The 25385-nt window shown below is 40.4% G+C and overlaps 1 protein-coding gene and 1 pseudogene across 2 annotated transcripts; one reads left to right on the top strand and one right to left on the bottom strand.

Moving 5' to 3' along the window:
- Positions 1-8673: 8673 nt before the first annotated feature.
- LOC134466306 (L-amino-acid oxidase-like) lies at positions 8674-14401 on the bottom strand (annotated as a pseudogene).
- Positions 14402-20943: 6542 nt separating this feature from the next.
- Positions 20944-22978, top strand: LOC134466307 (uncharacterized). 2 transcript variants are annotated; one of them, XM_063220204.1, is made up of 6 exons: positions 20944-21031; positions 21480-21563; positions 21813-22085; positions 22287-22397; positions 22510-22577; positions 22798-22978. In XM_063220204.1, exons 1-6 carry the CDS (start codon positions 20986-20988, stop codon positions 22888-22890), a joined length of 675 nt encoding a protein of 224 aa, XP_063076274.1. In that variant the 5' UTR covers positions 20944-20985; the 3' UTR covers positions 22891-22978. The 2 variants fall into 2 exon arrangements, with proteins under 2 accessions (XP_063076274.1, XP_063076275.1); XM_063220205.1 differs by lacking the exons at positions 20944-21031; positions 21480-21563 and adding an exon at positions 21565-21642.
- Positions 22979-25385: the final 2407 nt, after the last annotated feature.

The following is a 25385-nucleotide window of genomic DNA, read 5'->3' on the forward strand; positions in this document are numbered from 1 at the left end:
TTGAGCCTCGATATCCACTCAGCACTCTCTGATATTCACGGTCACTGTCTCTACTGTCTCCATCTAACAAAATGAAATACCTTCATGCTTTCATCATTGCCTGCTAACACTTTCTTTAGATTATTTTGCTTCGGGTTGAGTGTTTTCACTGCCTCACTGACACAGATTTGTCCAGCTAATTTATACAGCCACACCACCCCTAATATTTAACATAGTGACATGTACACTGCTGAAAGGCTGAAATCCTGCAAGAAAGTCTTGTATTGTCAACCACAGCAGACTACGTTTGTTTCAGAGGCACAGGAAATGAGTAAGAGGAAGACACCTTTGCATCTCACCAATGCTGGTAACTGCTCAGCGCACACATACTGGATCTTCTACTACAATGTTTGTAGAACTGCTCGTAATTATTTTTCATTTTGGTAAGTATACCCATTATAAAACATGAAAAATAATATTGCTAAATATTGTGAATGCTGCTAATTTTGGTTGTGCCTGGCCTCTTTAAGTTTGCTACCATACATTTAAAATGCTTTAAAAAATAAATTGATATAATGTATGGTTGCTTTTTAGTGTTATCATTGTACCAAAATTAAGTTTTCATGATAATATTTGTCATTACCATAGCAGATGGTTGAAATTAGATTGTGCATTGTGTATATTCATTTATCACTTAATCTGTGTTTCCTATAAAAAAAATGGTTTACATATTATGTAAAAGGTATTATGTGACATAAGTTGTGAATGAAGCAGTGCAAGTAAATGCATATGTGCATTGAGTAGCTTCTGAAAGATTCTGAAATGTCCTGGAAAACAGCCTGTGAGGAAATTACTTTGTATAATTTAATGGAAGTAAACAGAGATGGCTAAAGCAGTCCACGGATGCTTTCCTCATAATTGCCGTTAATAGAGGGCTGACATTTGTATGTACATGTGACATGAAGATTGAGAAATCTTCACCCCTATCATGCTCAGTGCATTTCTTTTATGATCACTTTATTTTTTGCAGAATGTCTTCATGTTCCTTATCAGGATTTATGTTCTTTGTTGAATACGATTTGTCATAGTTCTTTGACTTCTACATTACAGCACTATAGCAGGCTTATCTGTCAACACTCATTCCTGGTCATGTTAATTCCTCTTGTCTACCTCAACTTTCAGAATGGGTTTTTGCACATTTGCCTTTTTATTCATTCTGTAGTTTTTATTTTCTCTCCCTGACTATTACCTGTGTCTTCAAATGTCCATGTGTGCATTATGTGTATTTATGCAAGCTACTTGACACCTTTTCCCCCTGTGGATTTAATTAAGTAATTTACACACAATGTCGTTTAGGTGTGCCACAAATTCAGTGTGATGGACTGCTTAGACTTAATTGTCATGCCAGCATGAAAATTGCCCTTGGTTTCACAGAATATAGGGTATAAACACAAATAGACACAAATAGACAAAACACACATACAAATGCTGCATCCACCCCCCTCCAACCACCCCTCCCAGCACACACATCATATGCAAGTCGGGCAGTAGTGCAAGACCCTACACCTCTAGCTTTTCAATAGCTTATTGACTATGGAGATTACATTTGGAATAAAAGAATGTTTATAGATGTGTTTCTTAGCAATGAGTGATCTGTAGCGCCTCCCTGAGGGCAGCAGTTCGAACTCAGAGTGAAGAGGATGGGTGGGATCATCTAAAATGTTCGTTGTTTTCCTGTCAACTGCAGTCCTGTATAGGCTGTCCAGTGGTCCAGGGTTGCCCCATCTATTTTCCCCCTCATAGAATGTGCTTACCTGCTTTTGTGATCACTTTTTACTTCTGCAGTGAGCATGTCTGTCTTTTTATCCACAGGTCTTGCAGTTGAGGGGAAGATCATGCAAGTGGTGACACCAGAGGGAGAACCTGTTACCTTACATCCTCAAACAAGCAAACTAAGCAATGAACGGTTAACATGGACATTTACTTCAGCCAAGTCACTTTCAGAATCACAAATAGTTCACAGTTTAGTGTTCAGGGGTGAAGTTGTAACAGAATACAATGGAATATTTAAAGACTGCCTGCAGCTGAACAGAGAGACAGGATCTCTCACCATCAGAAACATCAGCACCAGTCAGTCTGGACTCTACCACCTTCAAATAACAGATGACACTGGGGAGGTGACACATTGGCACTTCAATTGTACAGTCTATGGTAGGTGCATGTACTGTATATATATTGTGTATGTGTAGTATAACCATTAGAAACTACAATAGTGTCCCTTTCTGGTTTTGTTTGATTGCTTACATTGCATTACACGCTTACATTGCGAAGGAATGAATCTCTGCCAAGGAAGTGCCATTGATGTGATTGTTCAGGATACAAGGATATAGCGAGGTGTGTGTGTGTGTGTGTGTGTGTGTGTGTGTGTGTGTGTGTGTGTGTGTGTGTGTGTGTGTGTGTGTGTGTGTGTGTGTGTGTGTGTGTGTGTGTGTGTGTGTGTGTGTGTGCGTGCGCGCTATCCTTGCATATAACTAACTGTGTGTATTGTGTGTTTACCCCCTAAGTCCCTGTCTCTACTCCTGACATCAGCAAAGGATCATTTCAGCCCAGGCCCTCATTTCTCTCAGGAGGCCAGCCTCTCCCCAGCTCCAGCTGTCAGGTGTTGTGCTCAGTGACAAATGGCAGGGATGTGTCCTTGCATTGGCTCAAACACAATGAGTTACTCAGCAGGACAAGCACTCCTGATGCCAACAACACCCTCTCCCTTCGTCTGGAACTAGATGACCAGGACAATGCCACCTACAGTTGTGTGGCTGCAAACCCAGTCAGTAACCGCACAACCAGTCTGGACATCAGTGCAGTGTGTTATTCTAGACAGCAACCAGGTTTGACAACAGCGTCATCTTATATCTGTGAAAACATAGCAAAACGGATTTTGGTGTGTGTAATTTGTTGACTGGTATAGGATGGTGTAGTAGATTAGATAGGTGTACTCATTCAATTGGATGACGAGGTATACAAACACATATACTATTGAGAGCACAGCACACATTGTACTGAAAATTACGTCATTATCATGTAGGCTAAGTAGTTTGTTTGTTTTCCAGATTCATTGCTGCCTAGGTCCTATATTTACTCTTTCCTCACTGTCAGCATTTTCATGATTGCAACTGCAATAGTGGCCACAGCAATATACTGGAAGAGGAAAAGAAGGATTCATAACACATGCACAGGTGGGCATCCCAGATATGACTGATTTTATTTATACACTGGCAGTGTATGTGGGTGTGTGCGTGCGTGTATGTTTGTATGTGTATAGTGTGTACAGTGTGTGTACAAATGCTTAACTGTATGTAGATTTTTTGCCTTTTTAACATTCTTTTTCACCTTTTTTGTGACTCCCAGAGCAGGGAAGCTTTTCATTGTATATATATGTTTCATATATATACACATGACAAATAAAATATCTTGTATCTTGTATCTTATCTTGTATCTTGTATTTCAATATTATTGTGTTAACTTTTTACCTGGCTCTTCCAGACAGGTCAGGGATAAAAAGTTATAAGGCATAACATACGTATATTTTCATGATGTGCAACAAGCACCATTTTCAATGACCTCACAGATAAATGGCTTGTTGGATATTTTTTATAACTGTATTTCCGATGTACTAAGTGTTGACAGTAATCCACCTTTCATTATTCATCAGATCAAGAATTACTAACTGAAGCACTTTTTGTTGACGTATTGCAATCTAACAGGTAATATCAAGTTTTAACAGTAATATAAAGTTAGTTTAATACTAGACAATGATGCTGATGTTTTTGCCAAAGAGTGTTGTTGTCTGTGCATTTACAGTTTCTCTATCCTTCAAATGTTTGTGGTTGCTCAATAATCTCTGTGAGTGCCCCAGTGCCCTGAAGCACCGACGGAACTGGCATCTACTAACCCCAACTCCGATGAAGTTGGGACGTTTGGTAAACAGTGAATAAAATCAAAATGCTATCATTTTCAAAACACTCAATCTATTCATTAGATGGAGAATAGTGAAAAGACAACATATTAAGTGTTAAAACCGAGAAAAAATATTGTTTTGGGGGAGATATGTACTCATTTCTAATTTGAGAAATCCAACACGTCTCAAAAGAGTTGGGACGGGGACAATAAATGGCAGCAAATGTCGAGGAAGACTAAAAACAAAACAAAAGACAACACTTAACAGTTAAATACATTAACCGATGAGATGATTTTATATAAAAAACAGTGTTAATTCCTATCTTGGACATGATTTCACCAGCTTAAATGGTGGGTGTATTCCTTGTCATGTTTTGCAATGTTTTCCTTTCTGTAGTGCTTACAGTGTGACAGGTCTTGACCAAAAACCCACCATTTTATCACATGCTGGTCCTTATGATGGAGCCAAACTGTTAAAACATAGTAGAGAATGCAATTTGACCTTACTATGTGGCAGTAATCGAAGATCTCCCTTCAAAATATAATGCATGAGTGGCTTTTCATGCTGTTTAAAACCCATTTATACCATTCAGCACTGTATTTAACTCTACAGATGAGTGAGAACATCTTAACCAATGCACTACTGCATCCGCATGCCATCATGGAGGCTGACTTTTGAAGCTAGCACTAACACAAGTTGGATGGTCCATTTTCACTGTAGCACAGGATGTGCAATGCTCTATTATTGTCAAAAAGAATGGACTTCTACAACTTCTGCTGACTTCTGTAAGCAAAGGACAGTTTCCCATGTCTTCTGGGTCTATTTCAAGTGAGCTCAGGTGCTTAGGAGAATGTTAAACCCCTGTGTCATTTTCATGCATTAAGCATTCTTAATATGATCAATTTTCAATAGCTCTAGCACTCCAGGAATTAGAGTGAGACTACAGCCAATATATATTTCATGATGTCATGAACCTATACAATGATTTTATTAACAAAAATATGTCTTATATACACTCAATCGTGGTAAATCAAAGGGAATTCAAAAATGTATGTAATAACTATGGTAATTATTCCCTTTGCATCTTTAATTCTGAGTGACTCAGCCTCTCTGTGATGATCTTATACCTGGACACCTATATTGTCCATCAGTACAATTCATTTTGAAATGTTCTTCTTTGTTGTTTTATCTTATTTGGATGTTTACTGAATTTCACTGATCCCCGTCCCAACTCTTTTGAGACGTGTTGGATTTATCAAATTAGAAATGAGTACATATGTCCCCCAAAACAATATTTTTTCTCGGTTTTAACACTTGATATGTTGTCTTTTCACTATTCTCCATCTAATGAATAGATTGAATGTTTTGAAAATGATAGCATTTTGATTTTATTCACTGTTTACCAAACGTCCCAACTTCATCGGAGTTGGGGTTTGTACCTTGATGATAATTTCATTGCAGAGGGCCTGGAACTAGCCTGGGCGAAAGCCGACTGTTGAGCCAAAATCTTTGTGTGGAGTACATACTGTACTGTAGGCAGGGGCGGATCTAGCCCTTTTGGGGCCCTAGGTGAAATATCAGCATAGGACCCTCAAAAGTCATTATATAGACATACAATTCTGTGTTTTGGTGCTATTTAAGTGTTTTTTCTCACATATATCTTTGATTACTTTGCATACTTGGCAATGCCTTCTTTTTGTATCTTTACTGCAACTGGTGTGACAGTTCGGACCCCTATGGAGGATAGATTTGGTCGGGGCCCTAGGCAATTGCCGCCTTTGACTGTAGGATGGCGTCGCCAGGCTAGCCTGGAATGGCTCAAATAATGCTTACTGGAGGGAGGGGTGAACTCCACTGAAATGTTTTATGGGTGTCTTGTTTTCCCCAATCACTACATTTGGTTGGTATATTAAATAACCATTACAGATGGAAATGGTGAACGCTGTTGAAGTTTGAAATGTTTTCCCCCTCCCTCTTCTTTTCTCCGTTCACTGCTTGGCCGTTACCTGGTAACAAGACTAAAGTCCTCCCAGAACAGCTAGCCCAGACATAATGTGGAAGCACCAATCTTTACTGGAGCCTACGTATGGCAAGGCCAGGCTCAGAGAGAGTTTCAGACTATTAGGTTATCAAAATAAGAATGAAAACAAAAAACAGAACAGTTACCACACAGAGTCAGTTAAAAATACAGTAGTTTGGTCAGTTAGTTAGGCCCCACGTCTAGAGCGTGAACCACATGTAATTTCCTGTCACATATAGGTGGCCACGGAACATGTGAAACAGTATGACAACAGAATGCAACGGCAACTCAAGGCAACTTAGCGCATGTGTGAAAATGTATCTGTCTAGTATCACATAACACAGTAAATAAAACTTAACTCTTCTCTGTTTGTTTCCTCTCTCCTGTTCTGTTCTCAGGAGAGAAATAACAGACACATATCTGAACTGGCAACCAATGAAGAATCATCAGTAAAAGATACCTGTATGACATAAATTTTATCATGCACTGGGGATATTGTATGTATGTTGTATGTGACAAACATACCAACTTATAGAATACTGTATGTCATATAATATAATGTACAAAATTGAGTGTCCAAGAAGAAGTTGTGGGGAGGGGGAAATAAACTTTAATACACTTTTCCAAGTAGGTGTGTGTTCATTTAAATGACTGAATAAGTCTGGGGGAGACAGCTGTTATATACATTGTACTATATTAAATCAATATACACGTAGAACTCAAGGACATTGGATGCTGAGAGGTGTAGATGCAAATGTTATTCATAAATAAGACCTAGATCACTTTTAAAGGCATTTTATTCTCCGACATTTGTGATGAGACAATATTCATATGCATGTCACTAGTATGGTGGCTTAACAGGTTCACACAACAAAGTCCTCAACTTTCTCAGAGGCCTTAACTGCATTGAATTGATAAAAATCAACTGTTTCTTCAACAAAGTGCAATCCATTTTAATACCCGAGCAGTAGCACCCACAGATGCATTTGGAAATCCTCAGACACCATCTATTGTAATGTGAATCTTGCAGATTGCGAGAAGCATCTTCTGCTACAGTATGTCTGTGTTGAGACCTACAAATAGGATGTGAGCAAGGGTGCTGCAACCTCCATAATAGGGACACGTGCACATTTCAACTGGGTGAAAGTGGTGTACCCAACAAGGCTAAGAGACCTGTATAGCTCAGTGCAGCAGAATATAAATGCATGAGAACCAACTGGTTTTTGTGTCATGCTGAAACTTCAGTTTACGTAAACAATGTTTTGCCGCTGTCACATAACCAATATAATATATATAAATTATATATAATAATATATAATAAGGAATTTCCCCTGGGGGATAAATAAAGTTGAAATCTAATCTCATCTAATCTAACCAGGGCATTTTGCCACCTGTGAGAATGGAGGGGGTAGCTCTGCAGACTCAACCACAACGGGGTCAGATGGTAACATTGCGTGATTTGAAATAGGCCAATCCACCGCTACATGAAACTAGTGCGTACCCAACGAGAGCATGCTGTGCAGAGAAGGCCTCTCATCTTACAAATGCCTGTGGGTCTAAGGTAGGCTTCATCATGAACTTTTTGAAAAGTGTGCCACATCATCTGAAGTCATGACAACTTGTGCATGGTTAAGCACCATCTAGAAGAGAAAATAAAGTCTGCAACACTGCTTGTCTTCTGTGGTGAATTTAACAACAAGTGCGCTGGCAGGCCTTTTGTCTGATGAAGACCTCAGGGTCGAAACGTTGCGCTCTTGTTATTAAATTCACTACAGAAGACGAGCAGTTTTTCAGACTTTATTTATTCTACCTGGATTTATGCTTTGATTGTCCTGCACCTGACCCATCGGGTGGGATGTGCACACACATCTAAGAGTTTGGACTTTGCACCATCTAGTGGCATCGCTCAAGAAAACATTTAGAAGTGACAGTGCACAAGTCAACAAACACAATGGTGATAATGGATGCAAGTCATACTACTTCCTCCTGTCCTTTCCTGGTTCTCTCGTCTCGTCCTCTTCCATCAGTGTTGTCCCCCCTCCGTGGAGAAAACAATTACGTTTCCTCTCTGTCAACAAACACAGAGTTAATTTTCAGTGCCTTTTGCCACCCATTCAGCCTCATCATTGCAAATGAGAAATGACATTTGAAATGTGTTTTTGCTAGATATTGAAAACAACTTCCGTCATCAATGGCACTGAGCCTCATTGAGTCCACAAGAGAGGATGGGAGTTTGACTTGCACACACTGTCTCAATGTTGTGCAAGCCAGCCTTAGTGAATTCTCTAACTACCACTGTAGCATGGGAATTGCTTCCCCAAGATGTACTGTCACAGAGGCTGGCCCATCTCTCTAGCTGTTGAAATATGTACAGTAAATAGACCCCTTATGACAATGGTTAGTAAATGGTGAAAATCAATATCCACTCAGGCGTCAACATAGTTTGGAGCATGTAGACTGAATTGCTAGTAAACCATATAGAATATGCAATAATAAGCCCTAAACTGAACCCTAAAGAGCTCCCATGCAATCAGCATGTTGACATAGCCGAAAATGTTGGTTTTATAAGTGGAATTGTCAAAGACAATTGATTTTTTAATGGTTATTTGGATTGGTCACAAATATAAATTGTGTTTTTAATACACAATTGTATTGTGTGTTCACCGCTGCACATAAGACCTTTTTGTATAAATATTTTATTTTAGTACATGTAATGCACTCATTCATGGACTTTTATTTCATGTCATTCATTTATTTGAGGACACAGAAATTAGAAAAGGTAATTTAATCAGATACTATTAATCAGATTAATCAGATACACTTTTTGACAATAAAAAAGGTTTATAATACGTGAAAAAAAAGCAATTTTAACACATAATTAACTTTTGAAATCAAGTTTGATTGAAAGACCCATATCTAAAACAGGCCTTGTGAATTGTTTATATTTGAACTAGTGCATGCAAAAAGGTTTTCCACCTGGAAATCCTGACCACTTGCAAGCTTAACAAGCTTAAATGACTAGACATCGATAGACTTTGAAAGGGTCTGGCCATATGTCTGATAGGTAAGGCACAGGTGGGTATCAAAGTAACAGTGTAAAATGGTTCCCAAATCATCATGTGAAATACTCTTCATGAAAGAAGAGCAAGGTCTTTGGGTAGCACCACGTTATGATGGAGTAGAGTCAATTGACCGTATAATAAAAACTGAGAAGAAACATTCTTTGACATCACAATGACCTCGTTAACATGAGGCATTTAATTTCATTTAATTCCGCTTTAAAAACATCACCTAAACACTTACCAATTCGGAATTAAATGAAAGTGCAATGTAAACTCGACAGAACTTTAATTCTGAATTATTAATCCGGAATTAAAAACATCATGTAAACGTAGCCATAGACTTTCTCACAGACCAGATTATGATATGGAATGTTAGTGCCTGGTAGAGACACATATACAGTATGTGCGAGGATTAAGTCCTTTTTCCACTCGCAATATCGTTGATGTTTCTAGCAGCCCTGATGGCGGATTTCATTGCCGTCTCAATCCAGCCGTGTGGAAATGCAGTATGCTCGCCTGCAAAGTGGATGCGGTTCTCACTCTGGAACAAAGCAGAGGCGTAGTCTGTTTTCTGATATGGCGTGAAGATGGCAAAAGCCCCCAAGCTGTACGGATCGAGGTCCCACTTTTTGACCACGCCCTCTCCCGTCCAGTATGCGCGGACGTCCTCCCCGTGGATCTTCACCAGGTCGTCGAGTACCACCTGCATGACGTCCTCATCCCTGAGCCCGTTGAAGAGCGCCGCGTCATCAGAGCAGGTGTAGGACGCCAGCAGGGCCCCGCCCTGCCCAGAGAACCCGTGGCTGGGGTAGTAGATGTAGCGCGAGGGCCGGTCCGTTATGCTCCTTCCCCCACGGATCCCGTCCCTCTCCCAGAACCTCTGGCTGAAGCTGAGCACCACCTTAGTGGAGCTGGAGTAGTGCACCGAGCGCAAGGCCTCCATCTTGATGTCGGACAGCCGAGGAACAAACTCGATGAACTGGGTGGCCTTGGCGGTGGAGGTGACGAGGACGTAATCGAACGTCATGTTGGTGAGGGTTGAGGGGAAACGGCCATCTTGGAGTTGGACAGTGGCACCGGCTGAATTATGCGTTTCACCTTTGAGTTGAGAAGAATTGTGCAGTGGAGCACTTCATAAAATGCATCAGTGAATGTGTCAGATCCACCCACAAATTCACTATACCTGGAACAAAAATGAAATAAACAATCTGTAGCACTGGTCCGATTAGCACAAAACCCTCAATAACACATTAAAACACTTTAAATATTAGTCTCACTTGATGTTATCCTTGATGTCGGCCTGTAGATACAGTGCCTCTATTAGTGCCGTGTAGAAGAAGCTGTTTTCATTCAGGATGTCCCCAATCATGCGCAGAGCTCCACTGCTCAAGTTACCCTCCTTCACCAGGTACTCCTGAAATGTATCTCCAGTTAAACGTGTGTAGTAGGATAGCAGGCCTATACTACAAAGCTAGTTCAGGAGTTAACCAGGTTAACCAGGTTCAGTTAAGAGGTTAATAATCTAATAGAAGAGCCTGGAGTGACTGAGGACTCCAGGCTCTTCTATTAGATGATTTAACCTGGTTAACCTGGTTTACTCCTGAACCAGCTACTGTATGTAGTATAGACCCGTCGTATCATTCTGTGTTTTCCACAGCAGGTTGCAAGTACATTTTTACAGACAAAACATGGCTTTTTTGATTGGTCAGGGGAGGTCTTAAAGGTGCAGTCATATTTTTAGTAGATAATTTCCACAATTCATGTGCCCATTCACAAATGACAGCTTTTTCATTAATGCTTACCACCACCATCAAATTCGAAGTATTCATTATTACTTGGAAAATGGCACTTTTCATACATGGAACGGGGATCTTCTCTATGTTGGCCATTTTGATTTTGCAGAAGTAGACATTTTTAGCTGCAAAACTTTCTGTACTTTGTCATAGTAACTATTACTTTATTACTTTGTAAATATTCATGAAAATATCAGATTTGGCTATAGGCAGCACAGTTCTGAAGAGCAGCATAGTTACAATACCTATTCTGACCACCATACTACACAGTGTACCTTTACAAATAAAATTAGAGTATGAACCACCAAGCAGTATTACCTTGACAGAAAACGAGTCATATTTCTCCATTGCTTTGCAGCCCATTTTTATCACTTCATCTCGGATCTGTGATGAGAAGTATGACACATGTGTTGATCATCAATATCAACATTTTATATTAAAAGGAACATAATACTTAATCATTTTTAACCTGGCAAACCAGACTAAATGTGAGATTAAATGTGAATATTTATTCTGGCCCCAATCAATGAGACATCGGGAGATTGTTGATGGGAACAATCCGTTGTTTTTCAAACCGTGTCTGTGCCTTTTGGACGCTTTGTCGTCACTCCCTCAAAACCCTGTCCGCTTTGCATCCAACGATACAAAATAAATCAAAGCAAATCTCTGGCGTTGTGATTGGCCCGCCAGTTTCAGGGCATTGGGGCATTGTCCGAGGCTAGACCCACTCGCAGGCAAAAAAACATTTTGGCCGCTGGCGGTGGGGCTAGTTTGCTAGGCTAAATACTTTTGCCATTTCACATTGTCTGGTAATTTACACTGACCTTCCGTAGAGAGATGTTAAAAAGTTGCTCAGCTGATTGGTTAAGTTCCCTCTCATCCACAGGATACTTGAGCACATTTGGGTTCTGGTTAACTGTATAGGTTCTGACTCGCCGCCCATTGATATAGTAAAAGGTGTTTATGTCTTCCTCGATAAAGGTGCTGAGTGGAAGTCGCCATTTATCCACAAGTGCCAGCAAGATTCTGTGGAATACATGATTAGAAGATTTAAATAAGACCCAAGTGACATAGTTTACCCTAAAATATAGAAAATTATTCTGGCACGTGAAAATATAGGTAGGGGATCTTTTTTAAGAAACCATGAGTCTTGGGTACTCAAGCCTACTTGTGCATTTGTGGGATCCTCATGGCTCCTAGTTCTGCATACCAGCCCTCTTCTTTGTTTCTGTACGTCTCCACTCGCCCACCTATCCGGTGACTTGCCTCAATTATTGTCACCTAGACATAAGTAGTCATTATCGTTAATGTCTCTCTCACTGTTATGAATATTAAGTCATGAATACATAGGTTAAAGTGCAAACATGCTGGAGTTATTATACAAAGTAAGATGTTCAGAGAGGAGGCAAACCTTGTGTCCTGCATCGTGCAATAACATGGCTGCTGTTAGTCCAGCCACACCTGCGCCAATGACACCAATGTTCTGAGGATTCTGGGTAGGTTTCAAACCCGTCTGTATGATCCCCAAGAGCTCATTGTAGTCAGGGTCATGCAGACAATCGAAGAGATCCGCCGAGGCATCAACAGCCGCGAGAACACTTATCAGTACAACTGCAACACATCAGTTTAACAATAAATTATTAAGTGGTGATTAACCACTCAATCTGTTTGACCACACACACACACACACACACACACACACACACACACACACACACACACACACACACACACACACACACACACACACACACACACACACACACACACACACTGCATGGTACAAAATGAATGGCTCCTCGAAGAACCCTTAGCCTACATACACTCACCGGCCACTATAGGAACACCATATTACAACTGTTCATTGAGGCAAATTTCTGATCAGCCACTCACATGGTGGCAGCTCAATGCATTTGTGCATGTAGACATGGTTGAGATGATCTGATTCAGTTCAAACCGAGCAGCATAACGGGGAAGAACGGTTATTTGAAAGACTTTGAACATGGCATGGCTGTTGGTGCTGAAAGGACTTGATTTGAGTGACTGATCTACTGGGGGGCACTGTGGCGGAGGGCGCTGTGGCGCAGCGTGCTAAGCCCCCCACACTTGGGCTTGCGTGCCCATGGGGACCCCAGTTCGAGTCCGGCCGGGGTCATTTCCCAACCCTACCCCATCTCTCTCCACACTCACTTTCTGTCACACCTTCACTGTCCTATCCGAATAAAGGCCCAAAAAGCCCATAAAAATATCTAAAAAAATAATAATTTAAAAAGACTGATCTACTGGGATAGTCACACATAACCATCTCTAGGGTTTACAAAGAATGGTAGGCCTACAAAGGGAAAAAAACCTGTGAGCAGCGATTCTGTGGGCAAAAATGCCTTGTTGATGGCAGAGGTCAGAGGAGAATGGCCAGACTGGTTTGAGCTGATACAAAGGCAACATTAAGTCAAATAACCACTCATTACAACCGAGGTATGCATAAGAGAATCCCTGATTACACAGTACATCATATCTTGAGGCAAATGGGCTACAGCTGCAGAAAACCACATTTGGTGCCACTCCTGTCAACTAAGAACGGGAAAATGAGGCAACAATTTGGACAGGCTCACCATAAACAACACTAAAAGGTCAAGAAAATGTCACCTAGTCTGATGAGTCTTGATATCTACTGCAATACTCAGGTGGGTCAGAATTTGGCGTCAACAACATGAAAACACGGATCCATTCCACCCTGCCTTACATCATTGTTTCAGACTAGGGATGTAATGGCATAAGGGCATTTTCTCAGCACAATTTGGGGCAATCTGTACCAGTTTGTCTTTGTTGGAATGCCACAGCCTACTGGAGTGTTGTTGTAGGCAGTTCAGGCAGTTCTGAGGGTAAAAGGGGGTCCAACCCAGCACTAGAGAGGTGTTCCTAATGAAGTGGCCGGTGAGTGAATCGGTCGTAAACCATGCATCATGCTCCCTGCTTCTAAAAAAGCGCACAATAGCACCATACAGCGTTTAACTTTCGATTCAACCGGGCAATAGCTGTTCCAGAACTCCTCTCCTCCTCTTCGGTTTTGTTTCCTCGCAAATGGTACTGTGGCTGAGATTCACTAGGGCATCATAAGTCTATGAAGTACATATAATTGTAACACAATATAATTGTCTTAATCTATTAAAAATCAAAAAGAAAAAGAAAAAAATAGCCTAATAATAAAACAACAACGCAGAGCTGTTGAGATTCCTTTCAGTTAATGGCCCATATTAATCGCTAAAACGTTGAAAAAAAGGTTGTTTTTTTCCACGAGCTTAACAATCTTGTACTAGGTTTTAGCCTAACTTTTCCGGTGCTGCCTTCTTAAAATTATGTCAATTTAAACGTTTTCATTTTAAAGCGCACAACCAACCTCTTGAAAATTAACTTCGAGGACGAAGTTTCTCGTGGGACGAGATATCCATCACGGTAGCAGATGTTGCATCTCTGTTAAATGCAGGGAAGGAAATATATGCCAACTCACCATATCGGGACATCCTGCATTGAAGCATCTTCTGGGATTGCCTATGTTTTCCCTGCAGATGAGCCTGGGACACGGAGGGGAAAAGCCGTTGCAACAAGGACACTGAAATGAAGTAGCCTAGGCTAAATATAATGCCAGGCACACCATTTTTTTGCCAACGTTTAGCCATAGTAACCATAAGACCCCGAGCATAAAAGTATGTAGGCCTAATTGATCAAATAAGCCTATAGGCCTACCATAATTTTTACTTCACTGTAAACAGTTTTAATTAACACATGGGCTAGGCCTACTTGATTAATCTGAGTAGGCGAATGTATGGTTAACATACCTTTCTCTTACCTTTTTGGATATTATTGTGGACAGGTTGGATACGGTTGGTAGGCTACAGGTAGGCTATAACGACAGAGGACTGTCTTGAGCGCCCAATTTATAGCCCGTGGCTCTAGGGGAAATCGAAAGTACCAGTCTATGTCAGGACAAAACACACCGCAAAGTGAAAAAGAAATAGAAAAAAAAATCCAAAACATACGCACGCGCGCACGCACACACATTCTTTTTTGCCAGTTTCACTTTCGAAAACTATAAAATATTATAGGCCTATGTATCCTTTGCCATTATGAGGCTATTTTTTATTAACATTTAATCCTTGCCAGGGAATCAGTATTTAGTGAAAATCAATCCCTTTAATCATCATGTGTTTTTTTTTGTACAGTTTGATTCCGTAAGAGAGAGTGCATTTAACAACTTAACAGCCAAGCTCCTAAACTGTGGAGAAGACATCTCTGTCATTCAGGATGGTGAGGAGTCTGTATATTGGCAGTGAACAACCTACTGCTCCTCTGGTGTGTATAAGCTGATGTGGAGCGGTAGAATTGGGTCCTCATTACATCAGTGGGGAGGGCAAAGCGGTCAGCGGCCTCTCCAGAATACATATGCATATCCTTCCACTTCACCTCACATGCCCTGCCGTCTTTCTATTCCCTATTCCCTCACTATGTGGATGTCTAAGAAGCGAAAGAAGCATCATCACATGGCTTTACGTAAAATAACCCAAAAAAATCCCCTCTTTTAAGCAATGGGAGGGAAACCATGGTGCCTCTCCTGATGCAATACATGGAGTGAAATATAGGAATGTGTGAGATCTGGTCATATGGACTTTCCATGGAGTATAGGAGCCTTAGCTCAATGACAGGACATTCCTGGTAGACAACATGACGTGGTATTTCAGGTCACTAGCCTATGTGAGGATGTATGTGTTCCAGAAATGCCAGGAGACCACAGGCCATCAGACATCAGTCACGTTTGACTGGCACATATTCTTCCTTTTCCTGTCAACAGCACAATAGGCCACTCAATTTTATTTGACCACTAATCCATAGTGGACTTAAACCTCACAATATCGCCTACGGCAACTGAAGGGGGAATTATTATTCAAAAAAATATTTGTTTCATCTGTCATAATTCCCTTGGTCTCTGACAAAAATGTATGAAACTGGCACTTTACGTAATTACATTAGCTGTTGAGACCCCTTTGTCCATGCAGGCGCACAGGTTAATGCTTGTGTTGGTGTTTTGAGTCTTTCAAAGAATCTTTAAGCAATTTGAAGAATTAAATGAGATGGCTCTAGTATTGAAGCATCTGGTAGCTTTTCTACATTGAGGGACAAGTACAGAGAACAATTTGGGCTGGGAACGCTTTGTATGAGCAGGTTGGAAGTTTTGGTGTTGGAAGAGTGCAGCATCCTATACAGGAGGACATGTGGACCCATGGACCAAGACATAAGGACATAATGGCCTTCAGATTATGAATGAGATAGCTTTTTAGACAGGAATCAAGGCCTACTTAATTCAAATGCCTCCCAGTAGCCAAGGGTGATTGATGAAGAGAAGAGTAAAATGGGCCCTGTCAGAGTGATTGAACACCAGACAGGCTGTCGAGTTCTCCATCATTTCCAGGGATCATATTGCACAAGCAGGTAGAGCAGCCAGGGGAGAGTTGCAGTAGTCAAGGTAAGAGACAAACATGGCCTATACCAGCTGATCATGTGGTGTACTGAGCCAGGTACAGTCTGAGTTTATGTGTTATTATATTATTAATGATACTATCTGGGCTGAACAGCTAGCAGCGGGACGGGACACACACCCAGGCCTGATCAACCTGTGGTGGGCCTGCCAGCAGAGCGTGTATTGTATAGTAGCCGAAACACCCAGTGATGCTTAGGTACAAAACTGACAATGTGTCTGCAAAAGCTGTATAGCGCCCACCCATCCTACAAGTGGTGCAATACTAGGGATTTAACATCAAATCCTTTCAATGAACCTGAAACTCTCACCAACAAACTCAGCCCTCAGTTGCAGCTATTGTTACGGAGTTGGTCTGAAGGATTGCAGGTTTGATTCCCTTACCAGTATGAAAAACAGAGGGCTGAATTGTTCTAGGACATCTGCCCATGTGCTTAAATGATTGGAATGATCTGTATTAGAACGGCAGTAAATTGTAATTGCTGGGTCTAACTGAAACAAAAACATTTTTTTTCCAGCAGAAAATATCATAGAATTTTAAGACGGCCGTGCAAAGAGGCCTTTTGATTTGGTCTTTGGTATTGCTGTATTGGTAAACGTTGACATTCACATAAAACGTGATTGGTTTAAAAAATGAAACTATAGTTGGTATCTTGCACTCACATGATATTAACCACTATACAGATCATCCACCAAATGAAAGCACCACCTAGCAGTTTTAAGTGCCACTGTGACGGACACACCACACCACACCACACACCAAAACCATCCTGAAAGAGGCCATATGAGGCCATCTCCATCCCTGAAGACAGTCACCAGGTCTCAGACTCTGATGTCCCTGGAGTTCCTTCAGTACAATTGTTGTTCCACATAGCTTGCAATGACACCTCAACACACCACACACACATGTTACACTTACACAGTTGTGTATTCCCAAGTCAAAAATGGGAACTCATGCTTAAATGGTGCTTCCTTCAGTAAATTTTGAGATAAAGAGTCTGGTTGCTGGGATTATGACTCGAAATGTAAATGAACTAGAGAGAGAACCAAATTGTGTGAAAGCCGAGTGTATTAGGAGAGAACTTGGGCACATAAACTCAGAGAGAGAAGTGAGAGTCTGTCGTGATTCATAGACTGACCACGCGTTGAAAGCAAGACTGGAGTTTTTGAATGAGGATGTGTTCATGTGATAATGTGTGATGCAGTGTGCTTAATGTGAATATAGGCCTACAACCTCCCAAAGGGTCAGCTGTTTAGCTGGAAGTTTAAAGAGAAGTCGGTAAAATAGGTGGTCCTTTTGTTCTGTCTGGATTTTTTTTTTTTTTGCGAAAGTTCTCACTGATGTGGTGACTGAGTCACAATTCCTCTTCCCATTTGTCTCGAACAATGATACAGTATGGTAAGGTCTCGAATCTAAATTTTCACACGAGTATTTCACAACACCAACATCGCAACTCCAGCCTGAGAATACACTATAAGTGCTTAGTACTGGATTAATTTGGGGAAAAGCATCTGGAGCATGGCTTTGTACTTTTGTGTTTGTCCATAAAGAGAAGAGTGTGTTTTACTGTATGTAGGCCTATGTGTTATAAAACATCCCCCTGTGTCTTTGGGTATGACAAGTCATGGGATACGTTAACAATACAACTGCATGTTGAAACTAGCTGATTCTTCTTTGTTACTCTGTTTAACTTCTTAATAGGTACCATTGAGTATATTTCACTGCTATTATATATTCTATTGGCTTTTCAAATTGTGTTTTCAAATACAAGTGATAGTGAGACATGTAATTTCAATTATCTTGTATATCAATTGTCTTGTATGTCTCTGTATGTCCACTGCATGTAGAAGCCTATAAAACAATGGTTCGCATCCTTTCTTGACCCCATCACAAGCCTCCAAACGCCCCCTTGGCCTCATCGTAAGCTTGACAAAATTAAATGGACTATTGCCCTCAATGGCAACTAAGCACCGCCCCCTCTCAACTTTATCCTTCTCAACGCCCCCCGAGGGCTCCGCAGGGCTCCGCTGAACCGCCCCCGTTGAGAAATACCATAGGCCTAGAAGAAACACACTGGACCTTAGTTGTGTACACTACCAAGACTAAAGTAGTCTATATGAAATGTTTACTTCTACCCACATGGAGGAGCTATTTCACAGTCACACTGATTTCTAGCTCTGTGTATAACACTAACCAGCAGAGCGCTTTGCACATCCACACTGTAACCACGGGGTGAGCAAAGAATTTGACAGCAAATGGCCATTGTAGAACTTAAACTTTACATTGTCAATTAATTAAAATCCCAATCAAGACTACGTAAGACAACTGACCTGTATAGACATAGTCATAGCAATAAACCACTGGTTTTGATTGCTCGACTCATATTGTCCAATAAAATCTGCAGGGATTTGGGATACTTCATAGGTCAATAACCAGAAAATACATGCTATACATCTATCCAGGTATATGTCCAGTATAATTCCTGTCTATATGCATTGTAATGTCAGGACTGTCAGAGCATTCTAGTGTCTTGCATTCTTGTACCATTTAATCATAGAGGAGGGCAGATAAGTGACCTCAATCAACAAATAAAGGGACACTGGGCCGAATGAGTTGATATGAAGAAGCATGAATCAATGACATGCCAGATCTGTGTTTGGCAAATCGCCTGTCTATCTCATATATACAGTATGGGTAACACTTTATTTTAGGGATACATCTATTAGCACTAATACATACAATATTAATGCCTGTGTAAGTAACGTGTAAGGCATGTACTAAGCAAAATCAGACAGTTGTTAAGCATGTATTCGGAAATGTCTTGTTCATGCCCAATTAGGGATTTATTACTTATATGACCTTAGTAAGGGCCAGTAAGCCTATATTTATATTTATTAGTAAGTAGTAAGTTGTAGAATACAATGTGTATAAGCTCCCGACACACTGTGTGAACAATCCCTGAACAGTGTGAAAACAGAGGTGGATTAAGGGTCCCTATTCTGAAGTGATGCATTGCTGAGCCCAAATTGCTTAGGGCCCCTGTGCTACCAAGGTCCCCCTCATTACCTATGGCCCCCACACCACTCAGGCCCGCACTACCTAGCACCCCCCGATTAGCAAAGTGTAAGTTGAGTAAGTATTTTAGGATCATTGAAGATATCCATTATTCTCTTGCTCATATCAGAGCATGAGGGGAACAGGAGCCATTATATAGCAAGGATTGAACGTACACTTGTCAATGACGGTGGGTTGGTGATGTAATTTTTTTCATGTACCACAGAGTTTTAACTGTAAACCCCCAAAATAAATGCAGAACATTAGAATAATAGTTTTGAAGCGAAACTAAACTATTATTTTGTGATAATTAAGTTAATGTTTGAGAACATTAGCTCCAAGAAGTGCAGTGCATGATGGTTACGCAATCTAGGCCTACAGACAACCTACCCGGCTCTGAGTCTACCTACGTCCTTAGCTCCTCCGCTCTCTCGTGCAATTTAGTTGTTATCCAAACAATTTGCCATGTACGTAACAACAGAAATATTATCATTGCTGCATTGGCCATGCATTGCATTTCTGACAAAGGGCATACCCATCATGCACTGCACTTCTTGGAGCTAAGTTTCTCAAACATTAACTTATTTATCACAAAGGGATAGCTTCATTTCGCTTCCAAACTATTACTCATCGTTATATTCTGCATTTATTGTAGAATTAAAACTAATTGGTGTATGAAAAAATGACATCTCACCACCCCACCGTCATTGAGAAGTTTACGTCCAATCCTTGCTATATAATACTTCCTGTTATTCTTTATGTACACTGAGCAGAATAAATGAGAACTACATCTCTACGTTGGTGATAGTCAATCTCTTACACTTTGCTTCCCAAGGGGGGCTGGGTAGAGTCGGGGCCCTAGGTAGTGTGGGGGCCCTAAGCCATGTGGGCTGAGCAATGCCTCACTTTAGAATAGGGACCCTTATTCCACATCTGTTTTCACACTGTTCAGGGTTTGTTCACACAGTGTACCAGGAGCTTATACACATTGTATTCTGGCCCTTACTGCTTACTCATAAATAGAAATCTAGGCCTACTAGGTCCTTACTAAGGTTGTATTGGTAATAAATCCCTTATTGTGCATGAACAAGACATTTGCGATTAAATGTCTAACAACTGTCTGATTTTGCTTAGTATACTACATTACAAGTTACTTACACAGGCATTAATATTGCATGTATTAGTGCTAATAGATGTATCCCTAAAATAAAGGGTTACCACAGTATGCATATATATATATACATATATACATAACATATACGTTTGTAGACTGCTCTGTTATACCTCATATTGAAGCTGTTAGGCTACCTTAGATCACAGCAAATTATCTGTCCATTTGGAGAGAATAAAACATTTTACAGCCAAAGCCAAAAGTAACATAGGAAGTTTTCGAAGGAAAGCTCTTCATTGAAAACCATCAGATAGTGATGTCAACACTTGGTCTTAAACTCAGCCAATGTGAATTCGTTATCTAGAACTCCCAGTGGATTGAACTGGCCCCTGTTTCTTTTTTCTTGACCGCTTACGTCAAAACGCAGTTAGCCTCCCACCAAGTGCACTTTGAGAATGCCTTCCAGTATTGCCAGTTAGGATGCAGGAGTTAACGGTATTCCTCTTCTTCATCTTCTTTACTAAGGGTGAGTACGTATTTTCTTTGATGAGAAAAAAGTTTCTTAGAGGAAGTGTTTGGATACAAATCTTAATGCTTTGCACAAGGCCATATATTTTGAAATATTGTGATATTCGAGAAAACGAGGGTGGAAATGTCTTTCATAAGGTAGGCCTATAACGCACACTGATGAGTGATTTATATTCAAATGTTACATTTACTGGTAATTCATTAACCCCTTTGTGCAGAGCCTCTGTTATAACCTTACTGACATAGAAATTGTAATGACCATGTATTAATCTGGTACTTAAGGCTTTCTATAATGTCGTAGCAATGTTACTATGATGCAGTTGATTCTTTTCAGCAATGTGTGAACGGGCCCACAGGCAGGCCCATGTGTGCAAAGAGGCTACACAGTGCTGGCAGTAAAGAGAATAACATTTCCTAACATTTCTCATCCTACTCTCTTACCGTAGGTGTGGCAGTTGATGTGAATCAGACTGTGACCGCAAAGGAGGGAAATGTTACTTTTCATGCAGACATCCCGAGAGAGAATTCCAGTAAGTATGTCACTGCCAGAGGCGCATCTTGTCACCAGGCAAGGCAGGCAGTCGCTTGGGGCCCCCAAGCCTATAGATGGTGAATAACAGCTCACACTTTACTATAGTAGTTCGGATTTTGTCTCAAATGTTCATTCTTCTGAATTTTCACTTGGAGCCCCAGCTGACCATAGAATCGCCTCTGGTCACTGCTAGTTATTTCCCGCACAGTTAAGCTATAGTATTTTACATTTCTTGTATTTCCATTAGCTGAAGTAAACTCTCCCACCATCAGAAGGGGACACTCTGACAACACAGCCCAGTGTGTACTGGTGTGTTCAGTGAAGAATGGGGAAGAAGTCATCTTGTCCTTGTATGGTGGAGATGATTTGCTGAACCAGACCAGCAGTCCAAACATCACTGTAGACCTTTCGGTCTCTCTGGTGGCAGAAAATGGAAATCGTAGCATCTTCTCTTGCATGGCCTCGAACCCAGCCCGGAATAAGACAACTCCAGTCAACACATCAGATTTCTGTGCTCAAGGTATAGTTATTGTGTGTCAGTTACGCATGCATCCTCCCAATAGGTGATTTGATTTGTGGAGCATATTATTCTAATATTATTTCGCCTTACAAAATTGTAGAACATTTTTAAACAGCTATTACAACATAAATCTTGACACAACCCAGTTTTACAGCTGTTCAAACAAGTGTGCATTCATTTTGATTTTGTACATTTCCACAGATTCTATGGTTCTGCAAATAATTGGAGCTTTATGCATGACTTTCATATGTTGCTTCCTGGTGGTAGCGGTATATTATGCCCACAAGACACTCAGGACAATCAAATTTGAAGGTGAAGATGCTCTCTTTATTTTTATATAGATGTGAATGAGTTTTGTTACTTGAGATTATTTTGATCAGTTGAATGAAGCAAGTTTGTGTTCACCCTCTCTGTCTTTATGCAGCACACCATAGTGTTGAGGAGATCAACTATGCTGATGTCAGCATTCAAGCACACTCGTTCAACCCCCTAGTAAGTGCAGAAAATGTCAAAGGTCAAAGGTCAAAGTTATTAGTGTATTTTCATCCAGGCTTATTATTCAATTATAGTGACTTTTATGTACTGAATAACATGCATTATCAGTATTAGTAGCATAGTCCATAGTAGCAGCAGCAGCAGCTACAGATATAGCAGATAGCAACAAGAGTACTAGGCCTAATGCTTTTATTTATTCCTTGCAAATATTTTTCAGATAGATGTCACCAGTGAATCAGCATCTGAAATCGAGACCTTGGTGCAATGTTCGGAGGACCATATTGTGTACTCAGATGTTAAAATATGCTAAGTTTGTTCTTTTCTGCTCTTATCATCTCTTGTTTTTACAAGTTACTACTACATTTATTCAATGTTTAAAAATGCTTTGTTTATTTACAAGGACAATTTGGATGTAAATAAAGTAAAGAGTGCTGAACTCAGAAAATAATGTCTATTCTTCTGTCACATATGTCTTTTGCACTGTATGCCTAACTGCAAATCAGCTGTCCTTTAAAATGTGGGTTAATTGGTTGAACAGCTGAATTAGGTTCAAAGCCATTTACATTCATTTTTTACATTGCAGTCTGTAGGGCTTTCTATAACACATTTTGAATAAGGTGTTCCTCTGTGCTTCCCTTTCCCCAAAGTATAACGTTATTTAGTTAGTTTAGGCTAAGTTGGTTATGCCTCTTTTTCCATGTGCTTCGAGAACAGGCTTAAAATCAAAGAGTCGCCTGCCTGAATTTGGCAGATGTATATCTGAAACGCACACAATGTTTACTTGAAAACTTTTTTGTTCTCAAGATTAACGTTAAGATAAGACTGTTGGCATTTCCTGCAATTTTTGGAATCTACTCTTCCTGACGAATTACTACAGACACCAGAACTTCAAGACAAGCAGTGGAGTAATTTGCATCTGTTAAGACATGGCCCCTGTTATAAATATACTGTTACGGCAACGACCAAGTTGTAAATTAATGTATTACTAAAAGCTCTAATGTCCTACTAGTGTAAGTGCTATGGTAGTTAAGTCTTTTCAACTACTATTACAGCGTCCCAATAGTGGTACGGTGCACATGAGACTACACGTGTTACACTTCAGGTTTTCTGTCTCATTATTATCCAGTGGACCACATTTCAGATTGTGCACATTAGTCAATACAGCTCTTAACTCTTTGCGCAGAGCCTATGTTATAGCCTCACTGTCACCAAAATTGTAATGGCTATGTCTTAATCTTTTACTTCAGGCTCTCGATAATGTCATGGCAATGTTGTTATGATGTAGTTGGGTATTTTCAGCAAAGTAAATAGGCCGGCCGGTGACCCCATCTGCACAAAAAGGCTACAAGGGTGCGCGATCCCTTCAGAAGGATGGCCCCCATGTCCCCCATGAGGAGATTTTGTGCTCGTGGCATTTTTGCCAAAAGAAGAACTTTTGGCTGTATGTGTTGGTTAGTTGTGTCCTCAGAAGCAAGCATGGGGAACTCACACACCTTATAGCCGAATCCCGATGCAATAGTCTACTTAAAAAGTGCTAGTGAAGTCCAAAACGTTTGCACTTCACTTGGGTAGGAGGGTTTTTTTCCCTAAAATGCAATAAAAGTATACTATTGCATCAGCATTAAGGTGTTCGAGTTCCCCTTGCTTGCTTATAGTTTAGCTATTGGAACCTACGCACCCACAAGGCAACAAGTCTAAACTCCACTGGAAAGAACATAGTAGTATCCTCTGCAACTTACATGCACCCAAACACATATTAACACAGTGAAGCTACTTACAAAGAAATTTGGCAGATGCTGTACAGCTGGTGAAGTTCCACTGAACTGTGTGTGTGTGTGGGATGGATGTCTGCCAGAGTCTATGGGCAACCTACACGGGCATCTGTACTTTCATAATGAGTCAGAAGAGAAGAGAGTGGGCGAAAGACAGGCCATGTGTTTTGAAACATCTCATCAGAGTGCATTTTATGAACAACAATTAATAAAGTATCAGATGTGTTGCTGCAGTAGTGGGTCAATGGGTGGGTCAACATGTTTAGAAACTATTACAGCTATTATAATTAAACTACAGTGTGGCAAGTAGGCCAATATCAACAGATATGTAAATACAAGCGCAGTGGTGCATGTAGTAGTAGAAGAAGCCAGCTATATAACCTGTAGATTTACAATCAATATCATTTATAGCACATTATCATTTTCAGGAATACAGTTTCTACAATCCCAAAATGTCAAATGTGCTTTTAAACTGAATTTGCCATGTTAAATTAAAGGCTTTTTACATTATTTTTTTTCAAATCTCAGAGTGCCTCTGCTTTTTCCTTCCTTTTTTGGACCTACACTTCACCCGGTACAGATGAGCACCTGAGTAATATTACCCTGCAAAGTCTCCTGAGCGCTTTAAGCCCTTTAGTGTCATGTCACAAATTTGTTTTGGTAAATACGTAGCACAAAATACACCAAACACCTTAGACTACCATGCAGTGACATCCTTCACGGTCACAGGGGGTGCTTCACGATGCCTAAATACACACAGAGGACTGTTGAGGGAAGAGGTTATCTACCAGGGTGTTAAACACTACACTTCTAGAATGTGTTTTCAAAAGATTGCATATGTTGTCTGTCTGTCATGAAATATTAATATTTCATAAAAGTATTTTAGTGTTTCATGAAATGACAGACTGCTTAGAATAGCCGAAACATGTGTTATCCTGCATACATTTGCCCTGGCTTAGCATCATAGACACCTCATGAGATGATGTGTTGCATTCTAGGTGAAAACAAAGACCCTTTCTCACACCCATGTACT

Source organism: Engraulis encrasicolus, chromosome 16 (assembly GCF_034702125.1).
Source record: "Engraulis encrasicolus isolate BLACKSEA-1 chromosome 16, IST_EnEncr_1.0, whole genome shotgun sequence".
NCBI lineage: Eukaryota > Metazoa > Chordata > Actinopteri > Clupeiformes > Engraulidae > Engraulis > Engraulis encrasicolus.

Coding starts and splice junctions, on each gene's coding strand:
- LOC134466307 (XM_063220204.1), top strand. CDS start 20,986: ATGCAGGAGTTAACGGTATTCCTCTTCTTCATCTTCTTTACTAAGG. Junction 21,032..21,479: donor CTTCATCTTCTTTACTAAGG/GTGAGTACGTAT, acceptor CTCTTACCGTAG/GTGTGGCAGTTGATGTGAAT. Junction 22,398..22,509: donor CAGGACAATCAAATTTGAAG/GTGAAGATGCTC, acceptor GTCTTTATGCAG/CACACCATAGTGTTGAGGAG.